Below are 20,993 nucleotides of genomic sequence, written 5' to 3'. Positions count from 1 at the left end.
CTGTGCTTTCTCATTCTCCTGTAGGCCTAGTTGAAGCTGCAATGGTTGCAGCACCTGAAGCAGGTGTGTCCACTTTGAGCATGGCTCAGTCGTGTCTATATGTTCTCTTATTTGTCTAGCTGAGTCACGCTGTTTTACATCTCTAACCTTCCAATCCAGCAACTCACCAGCACAGCTTGGAGCTTGCTTGCTATGGGCTCATAAACTCACTCAGTCCAATCACTAACCCGTGCTTCGGCTGTTCACTTTGATTGATTTTTGTCCTGGTTTGTCATTTTTAAATGTCAATGATGGCACTCATGTTAGCATGATGAAATGGACGACATTTTTATGTAGGCATTGTTTCCTAATCGCCATTCATCTTTATAACTCTACATGGAGTACTTTCCCCCTGCCTGTAAATGCTTATTGGGCATGGATATTGCATTGTCTGGACTGTCCATGTGTTAGACCTGTCATTTGTACTTTTTCACCCTGTTACTTTTGCACTAATCTTCTGGGTTTTGGTACTGGGTGAACCGGTGTGGGTTGTTCACTGGTGGCAGCAGAAGGGCAAAGATGGGGGATCATGTTTGGTGACATGTTTGGAAGTGGATTGAAATGTTGGAAGAGTCTGATTCTAGCCTTTAATTCAGTTGTAAAGGTGACCACAGTGTAGAAAATTAAGACTGGGTTGTTCATTAGATTGTTAGTAGATTATTTTGGTACAAAGCAAGCAGCATTTAATTCACTCCCAAGGCTCTCAGACTTCAGACTCTTCATCTCAACTTCCTTCCATCACCAAAATCAAACCTGAACCAGCGATCATTAGATCCTAACTTTCCGTCCTTCCTTCGTCGCAGACCTGCTGGAGGAGACGGAGAAGCTGATGAAAGAGAAGGTGGACGTGCAGAGGCAGGCAGAGAAGGAGAACTCTGACCTCCTGAAACAGGTGAAGCTGCTGGAGGTGGAGCTGGAGGAGCAGGTCAACAGGGTGATGGAGCTGGAGAGCACTCGAACGACAGAGAGCGGGGACCTCCGACAGCAGATCCAGGCCCTGGAGAAACAGCTGGAGAAGAACAGGAAGTTTCTGGATGTAAGTGACGATGAGAAAAACCTCTAACCTCGTGTATCGTTTAATCGTGTATGTCATTGTTTCTAAAACAAAACAAAGCAAAAAAATTTCCAGCTTCTTAAAAGTGAACCTATGAGCCTGTGTGAACCACTTCTCTTTCTAGAGTAGGGGTCAGAATTTAGTAAAACTTACACACGTTGCCTACAACCAAGTGGTGTCAAGGTATTATTTGCAGTTTTACAGGACCTTTTCCATTTTCACAAGAATCAACACTCCTCCTGGTCAGATTTTAGTGTAACAGGATGAAATTGTCCTGGTTATGACCGTTTGTGAGCGCCATGACTTCTCAGTGGATTTTAACTCATTAGTTTGTGCAGTGCACCCAAACAATGACAACCAGACTACACATTACAATAACCTGTGATGTATCATAACCAGATAATCTACTGCAGTACATCACAGATGTTCTGGTTATGTAACATTTAACTAAATATATGTTGTTTCTGGACTTTTACTCACACAAATTAATCATTTTGAATATTTTAAATTTACCATGGCGTTATTTTACTACTTTTGGGGGCATAACAGACAAAAGAGCTCTATAAAATCCCCATCAGGGGATCAAATGCCCCCAGATTCCCCATCAGCATAGGAGTTTAAGAATTCAGGATTTTTCCTATAAATTGTCACTTGTCTATAGGTGACAGCTGACATTTAGCAGCACATTCATAGTCAAAATTTACATTTTTACAAAAGTAACCCATATTTTAGACACCTGTTCGTCAAATCATTTAAATGTTTCTGAATAGAGACTCATTTTTAATTCCAGGTGAAACACAGGAAGCAGCTGTAAAGATTAAAGCTTCCTGGTGAAAGTAATGCATGACTTTTCAGCTGCACGCCACACTAGATGGTTTAAAATCCAGCCTTAATGTTCTCATGATATTTTTGGCTGAGCGCTTATCATCTCTGATGATAATGAGTTGTGTTCCCATCACAACAATTGGGTCACTTGGCTGGGATTGAAATGTGGACCGAATGCAAATTCTTTCTATTCTGTGCTGCTGACGTTGGGTATTTAATAATCACGTGTTTGCAAAAAAAAATCATTTTCTGTTTTTTGGCAACCAGTAGCGTTTTTTTCTTCTTCTTTATTTTCTGTAAAAATGTTCTGGTGATTTTATTCTCATTTAAATATTTTACTGGAATTAAGTTTTTCCATGTTGCTGTTGTTCCTACATCGTCAAAATAATGCTGGTCCATGATCAACATTGCAAATGACCAATGACAGTGTCTAAGGAGCTTGGAAAGAACGATGACCTGGATGACTGAGAACCTTCACAGACATAGCCTTCATTTAGCATTAGCCAAGAAGTTTGCTAACACTTTCAAAAACTATCACTAACAAACCAACACGAGTAACCTAAATTTAACTAGCAACAGTATTGCTGTTATACTGTATAAATTAATAAAGAAATGCTTACTATTTGTTCCAGAAGAGAGTTTTATATAAACAAAAGCATCTTTTCTCTCGTCCCCGTACGTTGCAAAGCTGTGACATCACAACAGTGTCACTGGTCATTTGCAATGTTGTTTCTACACAATCATGATGTTGGTGCCATATATCTAAACTCAGACATTAATATGAAACATTCTTTCTGAAAGTGAACAAAGACACATCAGTGCTGTGTTTCAGTGCTTACCTTGCACACAAATTTAGCAAAATCCGTGGCAATTGTGCGCTGCCAACTACAGCGAGAACGTGTTGGACTTAAATGTGATAAACTCCTGATAGAAGATTATTAACAACAAGCAGTATGTGATTCAGAGTTAAACTCATCAAACTAGGCCACCAGCTGGCACCTTCCTTCAGCTCACACTTGTGTAATGCAGGACTGACGAGACAATAAAATCTTTAAAACATTTTTAACAAGTGGAAACGATAGAGGAAGCAAATAACACATTAAATACTTGTACTCACAAGTATCAGTGTAATGTGGTGTTGATCAGTATTGGTCTCCGTCTTCATTATTTGTTGATCTTTCTTTCATCTGTATTTTGGCATTTAGGAGCAAGCTGTAGACCGAGAACATGAGAGGGATTTCTTCCAGCAGGAGATCCAGAAACTGGAGCAACAACTGAAGAACCCACAGAAGCTTCAGGCCAGCTCTGAGCAAAGAAACCAAGAGGTAACAGGAGAAAGCTGCGCTTTCTGCCAGAGGACCAGGCTGCAAAAGAGACCTGTGGTTTTTTTTCTTAGCATAACACTGTTGTTGCACGGAGTCCAAGAGCAGAACAATGGAGCTGATAGAATTACCTGCCTGGCTTCGAAACTGACGCTAAAGACAAATGAATTACAGCAGTACTTTGTGTTTTGTAAGATGCGTAATCGGTCGGTTTCATTTCCGTCAGTCAGTCATGACGATGTAAAACTGAAGCTGTTGGAGGTTTTGGCTTAAACGCTAAACATTAACCTGTAGAGTCAGTTAGGCCTCTCTCAGACAGGCCTGCAGACCAGTTGGCAACCCGCTGGAAACCACTAGTGACTAGTTTATTCCCAGACTGGTTAGCAAGTGGTTGCTGGGGTAAAATGAGTCTGAAAGAGGATGCTGTCACTAGCAGGGTTCTGCGCTTGTCTGTATTCTGCATGGAAGGCGCTGACGTGTCTGCCAACACTTGCTAACTGCTCATGGAGAAATACTGAAACTTCAAAAGTGCAGCTGATCGTCCGCCTGCTAAGTAGAAGTAAAAAACAACACGTCAAAAGGTCCAGTTTTGCATTTTTCCCTAGCAACCTATGGTTGCCAGGGGCCATCACTGACCGATTTCTAGGTTGCATGACTGAGGCTTTACATCGTGTGACACTGAACCTGAGTGATTTGCTTAGCTCCAGCAACTTAAAGGCTAAATTCAAATGTCTATGCTAATCTACTTTCTTATAGTAACAGTGACCCTTACAGCTACCTGTTGCGTTAAGGTCAGTCATAAACCCTCACCTCGGTTCTGCTGGTTATTTTATTTTTTTAGCTTTATTGTATCATGGTAGTGCTCCCATCAGTCGTACTTTAAGACTCAAAAGTTGCCCATATCCAGGGAAAACGCTCTGCTGTGACGCCGCTCGCCCAGCACCAAACATCAGGCAGAGTTGGCAACAAACCTGAGAACAGTGAGCAACTGTTTGCTGACATATGTGCTATATAACCTTTAAAGGATATGCAGTAAGTCGGTGTTTCATTTACAGCAGCGGTCCCCAACCTTTTTTGCGCCACGGACCGGTTTATACCCGACGATATTTTCACGGACCAGCCTTTAAGGTGTTGCGGATAAATACAACAAAATAAAACTAGTACCAGTACCGAAAAAAATACGATTTATTCATAACACACTTGAAAAGACCCAGGAAAACCGAGTTAACGATAACAAAATAACGCTGAAAACCGATAAAAACCCTGAAAACTATACATTTCACACCTGAGCCTCAACTCTCGCGGCCCGGTACCAAACGACTCACAGACCGGTACCAGTCCGAGGCCTGGGGTTGGGGACCGCTGATTTACAGTCAGATCCACTGCCCCCAAGTTGCCAAAAATGGTCATTAAATTTTCAGAACACAGACCAACTCAGACTATGTCCACACAATGGAAAGTCTGGCACAGCATAATTTTTGGTGTTTCCTTTTATAGATTATTTTCCCAGATTAAAGTTGTATTTTGCATAACTTTGTGCATTTGGCCGTGTCTTTGTTGTTTAATCAATTTTTGTCATAAAATCTACTTGAGTATGGGAGGTATTGAATAGTAAAAAGCATTAAACAGCCTCCTTGTCAGCAGAAAATAGATTCAGCAGATTGTTTCGTGCAACTCACCACACTTTTTAATATCCAGCCATCATCTGACCTCCAGCTCACTGCTGGCAAGGAGAAATGTCATTTGGATCAACACTGTTGTCAGGACGGGGCAGACATTAGAATCAGTAATTAATGCCTCAAACCAGTCGACTGAGTTATCACACTCCTCAGACTACTTTGCCAGTAACAGTTTACAGTCCTGTTTCCTATGAAAGAACTTGTTTCTTCTAAAAACTCAAAGAAATAACACTGAGCTAACTTTCCATTAGAAAATGTAGAAGAATGGATTTAGGGACAGATCTGTCGGTTTCTTCTTTTGTGTCTCATGCAAGCTTCTCATACTTCATATGTTTTGACCTGAATAACCAGCTATGATCAGAGTAACCAGTTTTCCTAATTAATGACTGCTGCTTTCTCATTACCCAGCATATACAGTTTGAATTTGAAAGTTTACATACACTTATGGATGTAACAGCTGGTCTCTCTCTGTTCTTTTTAAATTTAAACTTTTGTATAAAATTGTTATTTTATTTTTAACTCTTAAAGATGCCTCATGTGCAATCACTCATCCATGAGGAGTGTGTGTAAACTTTACATCAGAGCTGTAGCTCAGGTTTCGGTTGCTCCTCACCCCAAACATGGCCTGCTTACATTATCTTCATAGACAGCTGTAGCATTTTTATCACTAAGTGCTTCTCTTCCTCTGCCTTCCTTTTGCCCTTGAACTCTCCACCCTGTGGCCCTTTACGCTTCTGCCTCCTCTGTCCCGTGGCTATTGCAGGTGGATGGAGTAACCGTTAAGGTATTGCTTTTAGCTACATGTAAAACAAAGTTATCCCAGAGAGCAGTTAGTGCATTTTAGTAACCTCGCCCAACCCTGTAGCAGTTCATCGCCTGTCTTATCTCCCCCCCCCCTCCTTTTCTTCCAGTTTGAGCTTCCTCTACTGTATGTGTCAGAAACCTTTCACTGCTCCACTGTCTTGTCTCTCAATCTGATATCCCACATGCACACTGTATAAAAAGGATGTACGTAGCTTTCAGTGCAAACAGTCAGAGATATAGCTGTGGCTATGTCTCTTTAGTAAATTTGCCTCTTAAAAGTTTTCTTTTAAAAATATATTTTTTGCTGTTGTAGCCTTTATTGACAATCATTTAATCTAAAATCAGAGCAGAGAAAAGGCACAGAAAACTCAAACCTGGGCTTCTACTGTAGCCCTACGCCATAATGGGTGGCCTGCTCAACCTGGTGAGCTATTAAATATCATCTTCAAGCTTCACAAAGTACCTTTAATTACATGTTGAATAATTTTAGGGAAAAAATTATCAGCTGCTCTCTTGCAAAGTTGTTCCAAGAATATAAAGCAAGAAATTTGCCCAGAAATCAGATTTGTTTTTCCCTCTTCTACTCATGAGCCACAAGAGACAGTGAGGCTCATTCTTGGCCCTTGTGATGTGCCTATTCTAGGGTCTAGTCATATAAATATTTAATGAAGGGAAGTCTATGAGAAGATGTGCTTGATCTGTTGAGTTTTGCTTCGATTTGGTTAGGATCTGTTTTTGTGGCATGCAGTGCTTAATTCTGCAAGGCCTGACCTATGAAATGATTGCCAGAAAACTCCAGTTTAGTTTATCTTAAACAGAAATGTATACAGAGGTTAGGGTTAAAATTATATAGATAGATTAAATCACACAGATTCTGTAGAGGTTTCCAAAACTCATCAAATACAACACGCTTGTCGTTACAGGCTTAAAAATGCCTTTTGAAAGTTGCTCAGTCTGTAATGGAAGTGACTGATTATTGTCTTTATTCAGCTAGAAAGGGAGAGCATTAATCTTCTCAGGTTTATCTCTTTCTAATGAAGATGTGTAGGTTTCCCAGTGCGTAGTTCATCCTAACTGACTGTTCCTCCCGTTGATGCCTCTTCCCCCTCTTCATTGATCTGCTGATGTTCTCCCATCTCACAGGTGGATCTCTTACCTGCCAGCTATCTTCTTGGTTTGTTCCCCCCACCCTCCCTCAGTAAAATCTCTATCTACCCTCTCTCTCTGTCCCTGCACCTCTTCTCGCTCCCGGCCCCCTCCTTTCTCAGGTGGATCAGCTGACCTCCCAGCTAGCTGTTCATGCACCAGCTATGCTGTAGCGAGTGGCTTCTGAGAGCAAATCTCACTAACTGATCCCCCCCCTTCTCCTCCTCCTCTCTCTCTCTTTTCTCACTACCAGGTGGACCGGCTGACCTCCCAGCTGAAGGAGAAGGCGGATTGGTGCAGTGAGCTGCTTCTCAGCTCGGAGCAGCTGCGTCGTGAGGTGGGAGAGCGCGACGAAGAGATTGACAAGCTGGAGAGCCGCATCCGTGAGCTGGAGCAGGCCCTGCTGGCCAGCGCTGAGTCTCTGGAGAAGGTTAGGAGGGAGAGGGAGAAGAAGGGTTCAAAACAGAGGCAGCAGCAGAGGAAAAAGCAGTCAGAACAATAGCTGTGGAGCGTGGCAGAGCGAGTGTGTGTGAGAGAAGAGAGAGCATGCAGATGAGGTGACAGCTAGAAGAGGAATGGGAGGAGGGCTGGGACGCTCCGAGAGCGAGAACAATGTGTGGGTGGGTCTACTTCAGCCGCCTACATTGAGATACAACTAGCAGCTGTCAAGTTTGCCCCCCAGTGTTCGTGGATGGCGGCTGCTCAGTTCACAAATTGCAGTGCAGGTTGCGTTACACACGATAACAGTACAGACAGCATGCAATAAGTCATTACAACAGTTCATTTAAAGAGGTTTCCCTTCATTTTCTTCTGCACACATTGCAAAAAAAACTGCTGAGCTAAACAGTTTTTTTGATGTGTGTCGTTTTCTGTCGCAGGTTGAACAAAAGAAGCAGCATGCATCCATCACAGAGACAAGACAGCCCACACTGGAAGCTCAGCTACAGACGGAGAGAGAAGCTCTGGAGCGGAAAGAGAAGGAGGTAGTGGAGAAATCGCCTTTTTTAAGGTTTTATCAGTTTTCAGTATATAAAATCAGATATTTGATGGGGAACACTTTCCTAGAGTCAGTTGCATTAAAAATAGACTTAATTCATTTATTAGTCCTGATAGTCCCACAAATGTGCTGTGTTCATTTTTACTGTCACAATTTCAATTCAATCTTTATTGGCAGACTACATGTCCATAAAAACAAGACAAGAAACACACACACACACAACTCCCCCCCCCCCCACACACACACAACACAAGGTATACCATTAAATATATATATGTATATAAATAAGTATATAAAGCATTTGTAAAAATATAAAACCATAATATACATAAAACACAATTACTTAAAATAAATCAATAAATACACAAACACTTTAACCAGTGCTTTCTGAGACTGGATGAGTAACGGGAACCACTCACTGTCGGATCTGTAAGTGCTAAAATTATACTGTTACTCGAACCATCCAGTCGTTCTCTAAAACTGAACATTAACTTTCTTAAAAGTGCTTTAAAAGTCCAGACACCCACAGCTACAAACATCTGACTGGCACTACCACTTCTAGGTATCCTGCAAAGGATTCTCATCAATATATTTATGTTCAGGGTTATTTGGTTGTGACGTTCAAAAAGGAAAAACTAGACAGAAGAACTATTCTGGACAGAAACATTTGCCATTTTCAGTCATACTGTGGAGTCTAGCGCTACGTATCTGTCAATCACTTTCATTGATTCACGTGCATCTTGTGCATAAACATTTAGTAGCTAACAATGAGCTGAACCAGTCTTTCAGTCCTGAGCAGTGAGATCCATACCTTGCACTGTGTCCTGGTGTTCTCCTCTGAAGATGATTTATCTCCTTAGATCCACAATCTGGAGGAGCAGCTGGAGCAGTTCAGAGAGGAGCTGGAGAACAAGAGCGAGGAGGTGCAGCAGCTTCACATGCAGCTGGAGATCCAGAGGAAGGAGATAAGCAGCCAGCAGCAGTACCTGGAAACAAGGGAGAGCATGCTCCAGGTAAACGGGCACCCAGCCCCCATACATCATCGAACAATGTTTTTACATCTGAGTTTATGCAAACTTTTAAGACGAAGCACTGCTTACTGGTGACATCATAAAAGGTTTATCACTGACGAGTGTGACGTGTGTGGCATCAGTAGATAAGCTTATATGTAACGTTTAGCTCACAGCTGTTAATAGTTCCAAAAATCCTTTTTATGCTTTTATTAGAACAATATTCACAATCTCTAAATAAAACCAATATTTCTGCTCACTAAACTTTTCTTTTATATAAACTTTTTAAATACTTGCTCTCTGTTGCTTATATAATTTTGCACATTTTTAGGCTTTTCCATCACCTCTTATTTTGCTGTGCAGGACTCACTTATTCTTCTTTTCTTAGTCAGTAAATTTTCATCAATCCTCCAAAAACACTTTTTTTTCCCCTAATAGCCATCACATTATAATCTCTGACTTTTAAAGGTGATGGAGGAGAAGGACAATGAAATAGCACTTCTTAATGAACAGATCACTAAGCTTCAACACATGGAAACAACCTCTGACAACAAGGTAATGCAAAATGCGTATGTGAAATAGAAACGGAGTCTATTTCAAGTACGCATACCTCCGTGGAAGTGCATCGGTGTGTTTGGTCTCTTCTCCCCCCTCTGTCTACTTTTATTTTAGTTGGCTCCATTTTGCTATGTTTTTTGTGTGTGTTTGCTTGTTTTGTCCCAGTAAGTAGTTCCACTCCACCATCATTTGTTGTGAGGTGGTCATTTGCTCGTGTGAGGTGGCTTTTTAAACCTCTGAGTCTCTGTTAAGTGCCTACAATCTGATCAAGGCCCGAAAATCAAAATGGCAATGAAAACTTGAAGTAGCTCTAAGCACACCAGGGGCTCAGATGTTTAATGAAATAGCGGCATAGCCATGGGATCCTCAAATCTATTTATTTGTTAATGGGGTCATAACATCTGGATTTTACTCTTTAGGAAATGGATGAGAGGGATGAGCTGATAAAAGACTTGGAGTCTCAGGTGGAGTGCCTTCGGAGTGAACAAGAGCGTCTGAAGAGGAAGAACGAGGAGGAGCTCGACCAACTGAATGAGGTCATAGAAAAACTTCAGCAGGAACTGGCCAATATCGAGCAAAAGCAGCCTACAGAGGAAGAGGAGGACACCAAGGCAGAGTCAGAGGGTGATGCTTGCGGGCCGAGTAAAGACGAGTTTGATAAAATGAAGCAGAGAATGGACTTGGCCACAAAAGAGCTCGAGGCACTGAAAAAAGAGCACAGCAAGCTGCTGGAGACCTATCTTCGCTTGAAAGAGAGCGCAGAAGCCTTGGCTGAAACGGAAAACCTGGAGAGCTCAGAGGGCGAGCTCGAGGAAGCTCTCAGGGAGAAAACTGCAGGGCTGGTTGTCTTACAGGCTCAAGTACAAGCTCTGGAGGAGAGTGCCTCATCCAGAGTGGAAGAGCTGGGCGTTCGAATTGAGGAGCTCGAAGGCTTGGTCAGTGAAAAAGACTCAGAGATAAGCCACTGTCGCTTCCTTCTGGAGCAGTCTCAAAGTCATGCAGAGGATCTCCAGAAGAAGATGTTGAACCTGGAGGAGCATCTAAGGGAAAAAGTGGCTGCAGCGTTGGTGAGCCAGGCCACTCTGGAGGCCTTCCAGCAGCAGTCAGTGGAAACGAGACAGGAGCAGGACCCACAGAAACCTCCAGAGCCACACGTTGAACCACAAAGCTATGAATTTGGTGATTTTGGCATCCCCCAAATGGATGTCAGCAGATTGTGTCAACAAACACAAGTGCCCACCGGGAAGGTGGTTCGTCTGACGCAGAAGCTTCGGGAGCTGGAGGTCGGACTAAGCGGGATGCAGAAAGACCAGGAGCTGCAGAAGCAGCTGCTTTCCAGCTCTGAGGAGGAGGTGTTCGAGTATGAAAGGAGGCTGACTGTGCTTGTAGATCTGCTCAGTCAGATGAAGGCAGGGACACTCCAGAGGACATCGTTGGCTGTGGAGGTGAGTACCATATATCATCTGCTCTAATCTATGTAAATGTTTCGTTATATTAATAAATAAATGGAAAATGCCCGGCAGGATTTCTGAAGCCAGCTCGCTCAGCTTCCAAAATGTGTTTATCTGTACAGTTAAAGTTATCTGGAATAATTCCTAAATACAGAGTGATAAAGTCATTAGATATTACCGATATTTTATTCCAAAAGTTCAAATAGAGGCACAAAACAATCACAAAATTGTGAATTTCTTTGTCCGTGAGTGAAAATCATACACCGTGAGCCCTAACTGCATAATGGATTCTGCATTATATGACTTCCCTGCACTGTAATTATTGATTAAAACAACAAAAATGCAAATGTAGTCCCTGTGATAAAGTCTCACATTGCGAATTGATCTAATAAGTCTGATGATTTGTGACCTTTTTTCACAGGCCTCCTCTGATGACCAGCAGAATGTGTCGCAGCTTCTTCAGCAGTTACAGGAGGTCAGAGATGAGACTTCAGCCACCAAAGAGCAGATGGAGAGCTACAAGGAGAGCTGCAGCAGACTTCAGGATGACCTCTGTGTATGTGCTTTTAAACGGCTTCTCTGGGTTAATTCATACTGAATGTCAAAGTGTTTTCTAGTGTGTGACAAAAGCTTTTCTCTCTAGGAAAAAACTGTAACGATAGAGAGGCTTCAGGAGCAGCTCCAAAAGGTAGGAAGAAAGAATTTTGATCCTTTCATGTTTACATTTTCCACAGCATAAAACAGTAATTTACTAAGAAACAACCATGCTTAGAGAAAAATTCAGAACTTCAACCTCGTTCTTTTAGACATCAGTTGGTGAGAGCGAAGAGATGAAGGTGTCGGAGCTTAAACGCCAACTAACAGAGGCTCAAAGTGAGGCAGCGACCACCAAAGAAGAGCTGAACAGCTGCAAGGAGAGCTTGGAGAAACTGCAAGAGCTGCTGCAGGTACAGAGCTTAGAAATCATGCTTTGTTGTAGCTGCTGAGTTCAGGGAAAACTGCCCAAACTGCACTGCTGCAGAATGATATTTCTTCATATCATAAAAACATATTATCACAGTACACACTTTTCTAGCTTGTGCTGCTCCTATGTATGCATAAAGATCAGGTTTATACTGTGGGACATAAACCTATTTGATATTCACAAACGCACAATAGCACTATTGTGTGTGATTCAATGCAAATGTACAAACGAGAGCCACTTGGATATCTCTCTCTATATTTTTTACATTGATTAATCAAACAGGATATAGATTTTTAATTTATAGGTGTTTGGGTGGGTTGTGTGACCTTTAGACGGAGCTAAATTTGCTGTTTCTACCCTGTTTTCAGTCTTTCTGCAAAGCTAAGCTAAATAATTTTTTTTATTCAGGAGCGGGAAATGACCATTGCTCACCTCAAGGGAGAACTTTTCCAAGTAAGGCGGAAATGTTTTGTCTCAGTTGTAATGTCCAGTATTATCAGCATCAGCATAAATCTATAGTGTTTGAACACCTGTCCAATCATCTTCCAGGTAAAAGCAGACGAAGACAGGGACAGGTGGTCAGAGCTCACCCAGGAGCTCGAGAAGGTCAAAAACAATGCGGCTTCCACCAAAGAAGAACTCAAGAGTTACATGGAGCGTAATGAGAAACTTCAAGAGGAACTTCAAGTGAGTGAAGGTTCTGTTTCTAAACTCAAGGAGGAGCTGCAGGAGGTGAGAAAGGACATGGATACCATCAAAGAAGAACTCAACAGTTACATGGAGCATAATGAGAAACTTCAAGAGGAACTTCAAGTGAGTGAAGGTTCTGTTTCTAAACTCAAGGAGGAGCTTCAGGAGGTGAGAAAGAGCATGGATACCACCAAAGAAGAACTCAACAGTTACAAGCGGCACAATGAGAACCTTCATAAGGAACTTCACACCCGTGAAATCTCAATTTCTAAGCTCCAAGGGGAGCTCCAGGAGGTACAAACAGTCTTGATGAAGACAGCAGAGTCTGGTCCTCCGTCCCCTTCTCCCTCTTCCTCTCCTTCTCCATCTCCCTCTTCTCCTCAGCCTATTTCCTCTACCACCACCTCCTCCTCCTCCACCACACAGCCCAAAAGGAAAGGAAGCAAACAGCCAGCTGGTAAAGGAAGCAGCACCAAAGACAAAGCATCTCTCTCCAGAAAAAACTCCACCCCTTCTAGCCAATCCTCCAACAAATCTTCCAGCCAACTGTTGAGCAGCAACTCAGAGCAGCAACATGCGACTGTAACAGACTCGTTCACGCAGACCGAACCTCTTCAGATGTCTGATCTTAGCCAAGAAAACAAATCTGCCACCAAAGAGGAGATGGAGGAAGTGATCGGAGAATACGAGGAGAAGATCGTACAGATGCAGGAGCTCCATGCAGCAGAAATCCTCGATATGGAGGCTCGGCACATTTCAGAGAGCGAGAACCTCCGCAGGGACACGCAGGCGCTGGAGGACGAATGCAAAGCTCTGAAGGCCGTCATAGAAAAACTGCGGTCTGCTGAGGTGAGGAAACGAGATGTTTTAGATGTCTGTTTGTTTGGATCCTTAGCTTGTTCTACATTTTTATCAGTGTAGTTTGATGCTTTTAAATGGCTTTCTTCTTTCTGCTTATCATAACACAGAAAGTCTGTGATTTTAATCTTTTTTTTTCATCCTCTCTAGGCTCCTACATCAAGACAAGACCGCCCTGCGTCTCAGTTCAAAGATGGCTACACCAGCGGTAAGTTTTAAGTGTTTTAAACAAAACTAGAGTAAATCGTTTTTCATTTCTCTTGTAGGAAAGTTGGTTTCTTAAGAGTGTATCTGTCAGTTTAATGTGAGGCTACAACCTGCTTAGCATGAATACTGAAAGCAGAGAGGCTGGAATTTTGTTTATCCTCAAGAGCTCTCTGAACCAAACCTTGGAGTGGATCTGTTATAATAATTTAATTGAAACAAACCTCACTAGGGTAGCTCTGTATGATCCACAGTATAAAATAAACGACACATATCTTAACTGAGCTTTGCTGGAGCCCTTCTGTTCATCCTGTCTGAACTTTTTTGCTCCTCTTCGTTCGAGCCAGCTTGCCTGTTATTGGCTGCACCTTTCAAACTGAAGGTTTGAACAGCATGTGGATGGGCCTTATCAATGATAGTTACAAAAAATGTCTAAAAACAGTCGTTTAAAGCCTGACATTTGATTCATAGGGATTACTTGCATATACTCTCGTTACCTGGTTTGAGTCCGGGAGGAGAGACAAATCCAGCCTCAGGGGGTCAATGTACTCCTAGTGTCAGTTTCAAGCCAGGATAAATGGGTAATGGGTTGCATCGAGAAGTCTCTATCCAAATTAAAACATGTTTCTCTGTGTCTAGAGACCCCCTTTGGCAAAAGGGAGCAGCTAAAAGTACTCTAACTTCAATTTATTAAAGTTTGGTCATATTTGTAACAGTATACAGAAATCGACTTTTCTTTTTTTACTTTGAGTGCCAAAAAGAGCTCATTTATCCTTAATTTTAGCTTGTTTAGCATTTGTTTTCTTTGTTGCGCTTCACTTTTGTGATTGTTTTTGTCATCATGCAGACAGCAGCTCAGACTACAGCCAGAGGACAGGATATGACCTCCCGAGCCTGCAACAGGAGTTCAGGACGACTCCAGAGGGAGCCAGGAGAGATGAACCACTGCCAGACCGGATCAAGGTACAGCTTTCACTTACTAATGAACCATGAGTGATGTCATAAAACTACAGGTACTGTGTAGTATGTTTCCCACCATGTGAAATGTATATAACAAAATCCAGAAGGTAATTGTTTTCATCTGGAGGCGGCGTTTTTATCACTCATCCAAGTGACTGAAAATGCTGCCTCCAGATGAACTTTCCCGAATGTCCTTGCCTGTATTTGTGAGCATGCAAAAATTTGAGCAATATTTTGTTTTCTATTCTTCAGAAACGTTGTAAAAGTTACACTTTTTCTGCATTGCTTGTCTCTAGACGTTGCTCCGTGAAGTGCACCAAGAAGGCATGCAGGTTCTTTCTCTGTCAGAGCTCCCACTTTCTGAAAGCGAGCCAGGCGACCGGTTCAACGTCCAGGGCTGGGTGAAGGAGCGAGACGCCCTGCTGGATACTATAGAGTCCCTAAAAAACTTCATCAGCCAGATGCAGACACACAGAGAATCACAGGTAAAGAAACCTCACCGCAAAACACTACAGCAGCCTAAAGAGTCAAAACCATTAAAGTTTAAAGCACCAGGGGGGTTTTGAAGATCCCGCTGTCGTCTGTTTGTCACATCAAAGTCAGTCAAGGGGCTTTACGGCATTGGCATCCTCTTCAAAATAACAACAACTGCCCTAAAATATAAGAAAGCCCTCTTCTGAATTTGCCTGAATTTGTGTGTTTGATTCACCGCAGATGTCCGGCAGTGTAGACTGGCGTGGAGAGCTCCTGGATGCAGTTCGGCAGGTGTTTATAAAGGAGCGCAACGTGCTGAAGAATGCCCTCTACAGCCAGCTGGACCTGCTGGACACCAGTGACGCCATCATTCACCTGAATCAGCTGGAGCGGAGACTGGCTGAGCAGGTCTGTAAAGAGTTCACCATAATGACTTCAAAAACTGTTGTAAATGTTCATCAGCTGCAAGAAAAAGATTGTAGAATTTTGTTAGCCTGAGTATAAGCTGCTCGTTAATTTGTTATAGTTTGGGTCTCTGTAGATAGTTATTTGAACCTATCATATGGCTGTGCTGTGTGTCTCAAATACAGGACGCCCAGCACAGAGAGGCGATGGGTTCACTCCGCACTGCAGAAAGGTCCAGTCTCATCTCTGAGATTCATCAGCTCCGTGGCCAACTAGAGCAACTCCACCAAGGTGATCCCAGTTCAGAGTTCATTTTGCTGAAAATAAGTCTTTTTGTATTTTATATCTGTTAAATGTCTGCCTTCGTCCTTCAGGTGCCCGGTCTGCTGTCTCATTGGCTGGTGAAGGTAGCATAAAGGAGCAGAGGGAACGAGTTGGAGCTGATGGAGCCGGGGGGGCTGACAGGCTGCTAGTGGAGGAGCTAAAGGGTGAACTGTCTCAGACTAAACTGGAGCTGGAGACAACCCTCAAAGCTCAACACAAACACCTCAAAGAGCTGGACACACTCAGGTTAGACCAGACATTAAAGTAACAAGCAACGCTGGAAAACGCAGAAAACATATTAAATGTTTAAGATAAAAATCACAGTTTTGGATATATTTGCATAATAAGTAAAGAGTTTAAAAAGATTTTATTTAAAAGTAGTACAGTGAAAATGTAGCCTTAAAATGATGTCAACAGGGCGGAGGTATCCCAGAAAGCCGCAGAGGTGGATGCACTAAATGATGAGCTGACAGAGGAGAGGAAGAAGAGCAGAGATCTTCAATGGGCCATGGAGAAGGAGAAGTGTCAAACTGGGAGGACCGAGGAGAGCAGACGAGAAGAGCTGGAGGTAAGATGGCAGGAGCATTCAAGCGTGACGTCAAAGTTTTTTCCCAAAGTTTGAGTATTTTTGAGAAGAAATTGTGTTTTTTAAATTTCCCACTAGGATCTTCAGCTTTCTCTGGAGGAGCAGAAGAACCACGTAGCACAGCTGAAACTGACTGTGGAGCAGGAGCGACAGGCCTCCTCTCAGCTCTCCCATCAAGCTGAAGAGGAGCGTCTCAGCCTCCACAGGCGCCTGCAGGAGCTCCAGGTCCAGCTTGAAACAGAGCGAGCTAAGGCCCAAGAGATGAGCACTGCTCTGGGGAGAGAGAGAGATCTGCGGACTGGCGTTTCCTCTGATGGTGGTCACCTCCATGAGGAGCAGGTTCAGAAGGATGGGAGAAGCTCTGAAGAGGGAGGAGGTCTTCTGGAAAGACTGCAAAGGGAGCTGGACGACAAGCACGCACAGGTTCGATGCTACAGTTGCTTTAACTGTCTAATGACACCAGACTTCAAGGCCTTTTATCAGTGGCTAGGATCTGACTGTATCATGATTAAACATGGTTTCCCTCTCCAGGTGGTGGATCTACTCAGTCAGGTTGAGGCCCAGAAGCTTGAGGTGGTACGAAAAGAGGAGGAGCTGACGCTGGTGAGTCAGAGATCCAGAAGAGACCAAGAGGCGCTGCTAGAGGCTCAGGCCAAGCTGGAGAGGCTGGAGGCAGAAATGGCAAAGGTCCAGGAGCAGCTGAGAAGAGAGCTGGAGAACAGACAGAGTCTGGAAGAAGAGAATGAGAGACTGGAAGGAAGACTGAACCAGTTAGGAGAGCAGAGGGAGGGGATGGGACCTGTGGAGGCTGATGGCCGGAGTGTGAGTGGCACAGATTTTACTTTAAAAAGACTTTTAGTAACATTTATTGTTTCTGATCATGTTATCAGGAGCATTGAAGCTCTGTTGTTTTTATCTTAACAGCAGGCTGTGTGGCACAGTGACTCCACGGACCGCACCAAAGACTGGGTGCTCCAGCAAAAGAGCGGAAACCTCCACACAGAAAGCTCCAGCGCGTCCCCTCACAAAGAGGTCTCTTCAACAGGCCACAGCAGTGGGCCGCATCATGGCCCGTGGCGCACGGTGGACAGGATTGTGAGCAAACTCCAAGTCATCTCCTCAAAGGTCCGCAGCATGCCGAGCAAAACCACTGGCAGGTAAACAAAACTGCTGTTTACTTTTTTCTTTTATATTTATTTCAGAAACTGTGCAGCACAATCACACCACACAGACCTCCTCTGTAACAGCTTTACTGCATTTCTTCTGTTCAGGCTTACTGCAGAGGTGGACAGTGAGGAGTTGTCCTGGGTCCAGTCCAGTCTCGATGAGGTCATCACCCTGCTGCAGCAGTCCCCTGGTCTACCCTCCGTCCCTGAGGTCAGCACACGGTCTCATTTTTGTTTTCCCTTCTACGCCGCATATTTCTGGATAAATAAAGAAATGTGAAAAGGAGAAACACCCACTCACTGCTAGTCTCCAGCCAGAATCAGCTGTTCGCGTCTGCGTTTACTAAACAACATCTGCTGAGCTTTACACGTGGTTGTGACTGCTTGTCTTGTTTCCCTCAGAGTGCGTCCCTGCTGGCAGGAGGCTCCTCCAGCTCCTCCAACACGCTGACTGAGCGGCTGCTGAGGCAGAACGCTGAGCTGACAGGTTTCGTCAGCCGTCTGACCGAAGAGAAGAATGATCTGAGGAACCACACGCTCCGCTTGGAAGAAGAACTGCGACGCTATCGGCAGGTTGGACTGGGGTCAGGCGACAGTGTGAGTACACCACAGAAAAACCTGCTGATTCTGAGATGGAGCACAATACTACAGTGCTATTTTTTCTGTAACAGTCGCGTGACCGTCCTGGTTGGTCTAAAAACGTAATATTACATACACATGACATGTGGTAGAGACAAATACCACAAAGATAATGACCAAGGTATTTTTATAATCCTATGTTTCCTTCATAATGCCATTCAGAACTTAAGTAAACGTTCAAACTGGCTCGCATAATGATACATATTATTGTTTCCACCGTCTGTCATTTGCCTCTGACTAAAGAGTGTTTTATCTTCTGCAGTCCAGCAGACGAGGAGCATCAAAGATGGACTCTGCAGGGTTGCTGCTTTCTCAGGAGCGGGAAGCTTGGGCTCGAGAGAAGATCCGTCTGGAGAAAGCTTTGCATTTAGCTCAGTCTCAGGTGGCTAGACTCAGGGGAGAGATCAGGTCCGAGAACCTGCGAGAGATTACCGGGCCTGATGCCGACAATGCTGCCCTCAAGGTCAGCAGATCACTGCTCATAAACTGCTTTGTATCTGAGTAATGAGTTAATTGTACTAACCCAAAGAAACGATGCAGAAGCATCGCCTAAATGCTGGAGTTCAGTGTTAAAAGACATTTGATGGCCTCTGAAGTTAAACTGCTGTCTTCTCTTCTCCCTTCATCTCTTTTTTTAACTTCCAGAGGATGTATGGGAAGTACCTGAGGTCAGAAAGCTTCCGTAAAGCACTGATCTACCAGAAGAAGTACCTGCTGTTACTGCTGGGTGGTTTCCAGGAGTGTGAGGAGGCCACGTTATCACTCCTGACCAGGATGGGCGGTCGGCCGTCGCTCTCCAGCCTGGAGTCCCTCAGTCAGCGGTGCAGGGGTGCGATGCGCTTCCGCTCTATCGCCAGAGTCTCTATCGCCCTCTCCAGGTGGGATCTGAAGCTTTGGGGTTTTTTTAAAAGGTTTTTTTTTTTTGTTAGTTTTTTGTCTAAAACCAATTATATTTGTTCATCTAGAATGCGTTTTCTCGTGAAGCGATGGCACAGGGCGACGGGAATGAGCTCCACGGCCTCCTGTGCTGTTAGTAAGAACGGAACAGGACAGATCTTAGGTAACCAAAGCATATAGCAGCTTGTAACCTCTCTATATTGTCATTTACATGTGATACTCATAATATTTTCTTAATTTCCGGCAGGTACAGAGGCGAGGGATTCCCCTTATCTTCACCCAGGTGGTCCGGAGATGTACAGAGATAGAGGAAGCAGCGGGGGAGGAATGTCTAGCAGCAGGGGGAGAAGTGGGCGGGAATCCCCTCGATTGGCTGTCTCCTCCACACATCACAGGTACAACTATCAATCAGGATGCTAACAATATTTATTATTAAACGGTTTTCCTTTTTTAATGTTTCCAGTCTACTTCTTATTTTATCTCCTGATTAAAGGAAAGAAAATACCAAAATTATTGAGAATAAAGCTTCAAACTTAGTCTGAGTAATTAAAATAATGAAACTGATTTGTAAAGTTATGATGAAGGATCACTTTGGACATCAGTTGTTTAGGCTAATGTATACTCATGAGTACTGTAGAGTAAACTGATTTTTTTTCTTTTCTCTTTTGCATTAATGTGGAGTTCAGATCCTTTCCGACTTTCTTAAATCTGTGTTTCTAACGTGCAGGTTTCACATGTCTGGAGACCACGGACCGCTCACCTGTTCCCACTTGCAGAACTACGACCCCGACCGAGCGCTCACCGACTACATCTCCAGGCTGGAGGCCCTGCAGAGGAGGCTGGGCAGCGTGACATCAGGTAACACGAGCAGCCCAGCTCACATGCATTACGTGTGATCGAGTTACAGCTTTCTTCGTCATCTCAAATTCTATTGGAGAAAAACACTTTCATCTATATGTGGAATATACATAATTACAAATTTGGTTATGTCTGCTTACAGTACAGTACGTGTTTGCCCTGTAAAGCTGAGAAGCAGTGAACTCACATATTCTGATTGTTGCACCCAAAGCAAGCGCTGTGAAATAAATGCATGTGTAAAGGTGTGATCCGTACCCTGGGTTTGGCATATTTACTCAACAACTCCTCTTTTCTCTCCCCAGGTGCTTCTTCATATGCTCAATTGCACTTTGGCTTGAGAAGATAGATGCTGACACGTTAACTTTGGCTTGAAGAAACTCAGTTGCCTTTTTCTCGTGCTGAGCGCTCTGCTGTTTTCTACCATTCTGGTGTGGACTGTATCTTTCCATGTGGACCAAAACACATTTTTTATCAGTGTACGACATGTTGTATTCAGGCTTTTTGTTGGTCGCCGGCACTTGGAAAAACAGCTACGTTTGTAATTTAATCTGCCTCTTTGTTGTGGATGATCTACAATCATGTATAATTTGTCTAATGCTAATTTAAGACTTTGTGATTAATTTATATGTTTGTGTTGTATGGGTGGAGCGTTATGTAGAGGATGTTTGGGTTTACTGTTAAGGAGGCTGCTGCTGGATATTCTACACTACACTGTGTTTTGTTTAGGCCGGACAGACTACAGAGGACATTTGTAGAGAACGTATTTTTGTAAACCGTTAGGAGCTTTGAATTTTCTGGGTATTTTGTCAAAAACTGAAATAAAGAGGACTACGTTATTTCAAAAAGGTTTGCTTCATTTCTTTTTTTCTTTTTGCATCTTTTTTGTTAAACTTTTTTTGTGGAAAAATTTAGCACCATCAAGCTTCATTCAGATAAACCAGCAATAGAAACAAAAACTCAGCTGAGGACATCTTTAGTCCTTTTGAAAGCGAATAATTATTTCTTTTAACACTAAACAAATGTTGCATAGGGAGCTGTTTAAAAAGCACAAGGGGGGGTCAAAGCTGTAAAAATGAGCTTAGC

The 20,993-nt window shown here is 43.3% G+C and overlaps 1 protein-coding gene across 6 annotated transcripts in view; it reads left to right on the top strand.

Moving 5' to 3' along the window:
* The window catches only part of akap9 (A kinase (PRKA) anchor protein 9), a 68,981-nt gene extending 48,226 nt beyond the window's left edge, over positions 1-20,755 (top strand). For 3 of the 6 annotated variants that reach the window (XM_085397135.1, XM_085397133.1, XM_085397131.1), the window contains 31 exons: positions 25-63; positions 843-1,075; positions 3,124-3,243; positions 7,123-7,299; positions 7,748-7,852; positions 8,727-8,879; positions 9,345-9,431; positions 9,854-10,879; positions 11,307-11,441; positions 11,529-11,573; positions 11,692-11,832; positions 12,258-12,302; positions 12,399-13,388; positions 13,548-13,605; positions 14,449-14,564; positions 14,858-15,046; positions 15,276-15,443; positions 15,626-15,731; positions 15,815-16,010; positions 16,182-16,332; positions 16,429-16,773; positions 16,882-17,172; positions 17,275-17,507; positions 17,622-17,727; positions 17,919-18,113; positions 18,418-18,618; positions 18,801-19,033; positions 19,121-19,215; positions 19,300-19,447; positions 19,780-19,910; positions 20,213-20,755. In XM_085397135.1, coding sequence (XP_085253261.1) covers positions 25-63; positions 843-1,075; positions 3,124-3,243; positions 7,123-7,299; positions 7,748-7,852; positions 8,727-8,879; positions 9,345-9,431; positions 9,854-10,879; positions 11,307-11,441; positions 11,529-11,573; positions 11,692-11,832; positions 12,258-12,302; positions 12,399-13,388; positions 13,548-13,605; positions 14,449-14,564; positions 14,858-15,046; positions 15,276-15,443; positions 15,626-15,731; positions 15,815-16,010; positions 16,182-16,332; positions 16,429-16,773; positions 16,882-17,172; positions 17,275-17,507; positions 17,622-17,727; positions 17,919-18,113; positions 18,418-18,618; positions 18,801-19,033; positions 19,121-19,215; positions 19,300-19,447; positions 19,780-19,910; positions 20,213-20,256 — 6,302 coding nt within the window. In that variant the 3' untranslated portion in view covers positions 20,257-20,755. The remainder of the gene's footprint in view (positions 1-24; positions 64-842; positions 1,076-3,123; positions 3,244-7,122; positions 7,300-7,747; positions 7,853-8,726; positions 8,880-9,344; positions 9,432-9,853; positions 10,880-11,306; positions 11,442-11,528; positions 11,574-11,691; positions 11,833-12,257; positions 12,303-12,398; positions 13,389-13,547; positions 13,606-14,448; positions 14,565-14,857; positions 15,047-15,275; positions 15,444-15,625; positions 15,732-15,814; positions 16,011-16,181; positions 16,333-16,428; positions 16,774-16,881; positions 17,173-17,274; positions 17,508-17,621; positions 17,728-17,918; positions 18,114-18,417; positions 18,619-18,800; positions 19,034-19,120; positions 19,216-19,299; positions 19,448-19,779; positions 19,911-20,212) is intronic. The other 3 variants (XM_085397132.1, XM_085397134.1, XM_085397136.1) reach the window with 3 other exon arrangements.
* The last annotated feature ends 238 nt before the right edge of the window (positions 20,756-20,993 follow it).

Source organism: Rhamphochromis longiceps, linkage group LG22 (genome assembly GCF_057381845.1).
Source record: "Rhamphochromis longiceps isolate RC_006_pf linkage group LG22, R_longiceps_female_GT1.1, whole genome shotgun sequence".
In the NCBI taxonomy this organism is placed as follows: domain Eukaryota; kingdom Metazoa; phylum Chordata; class Actinopteri; order Cichliformes; family Cichlidae; genus Rhamphochromis; species Rhamphochromis longiceps.
Note: the sequence above shows the minus strand (reverse complement) of the source record. Positions and strands in the feature narration are given on the sequence as shown.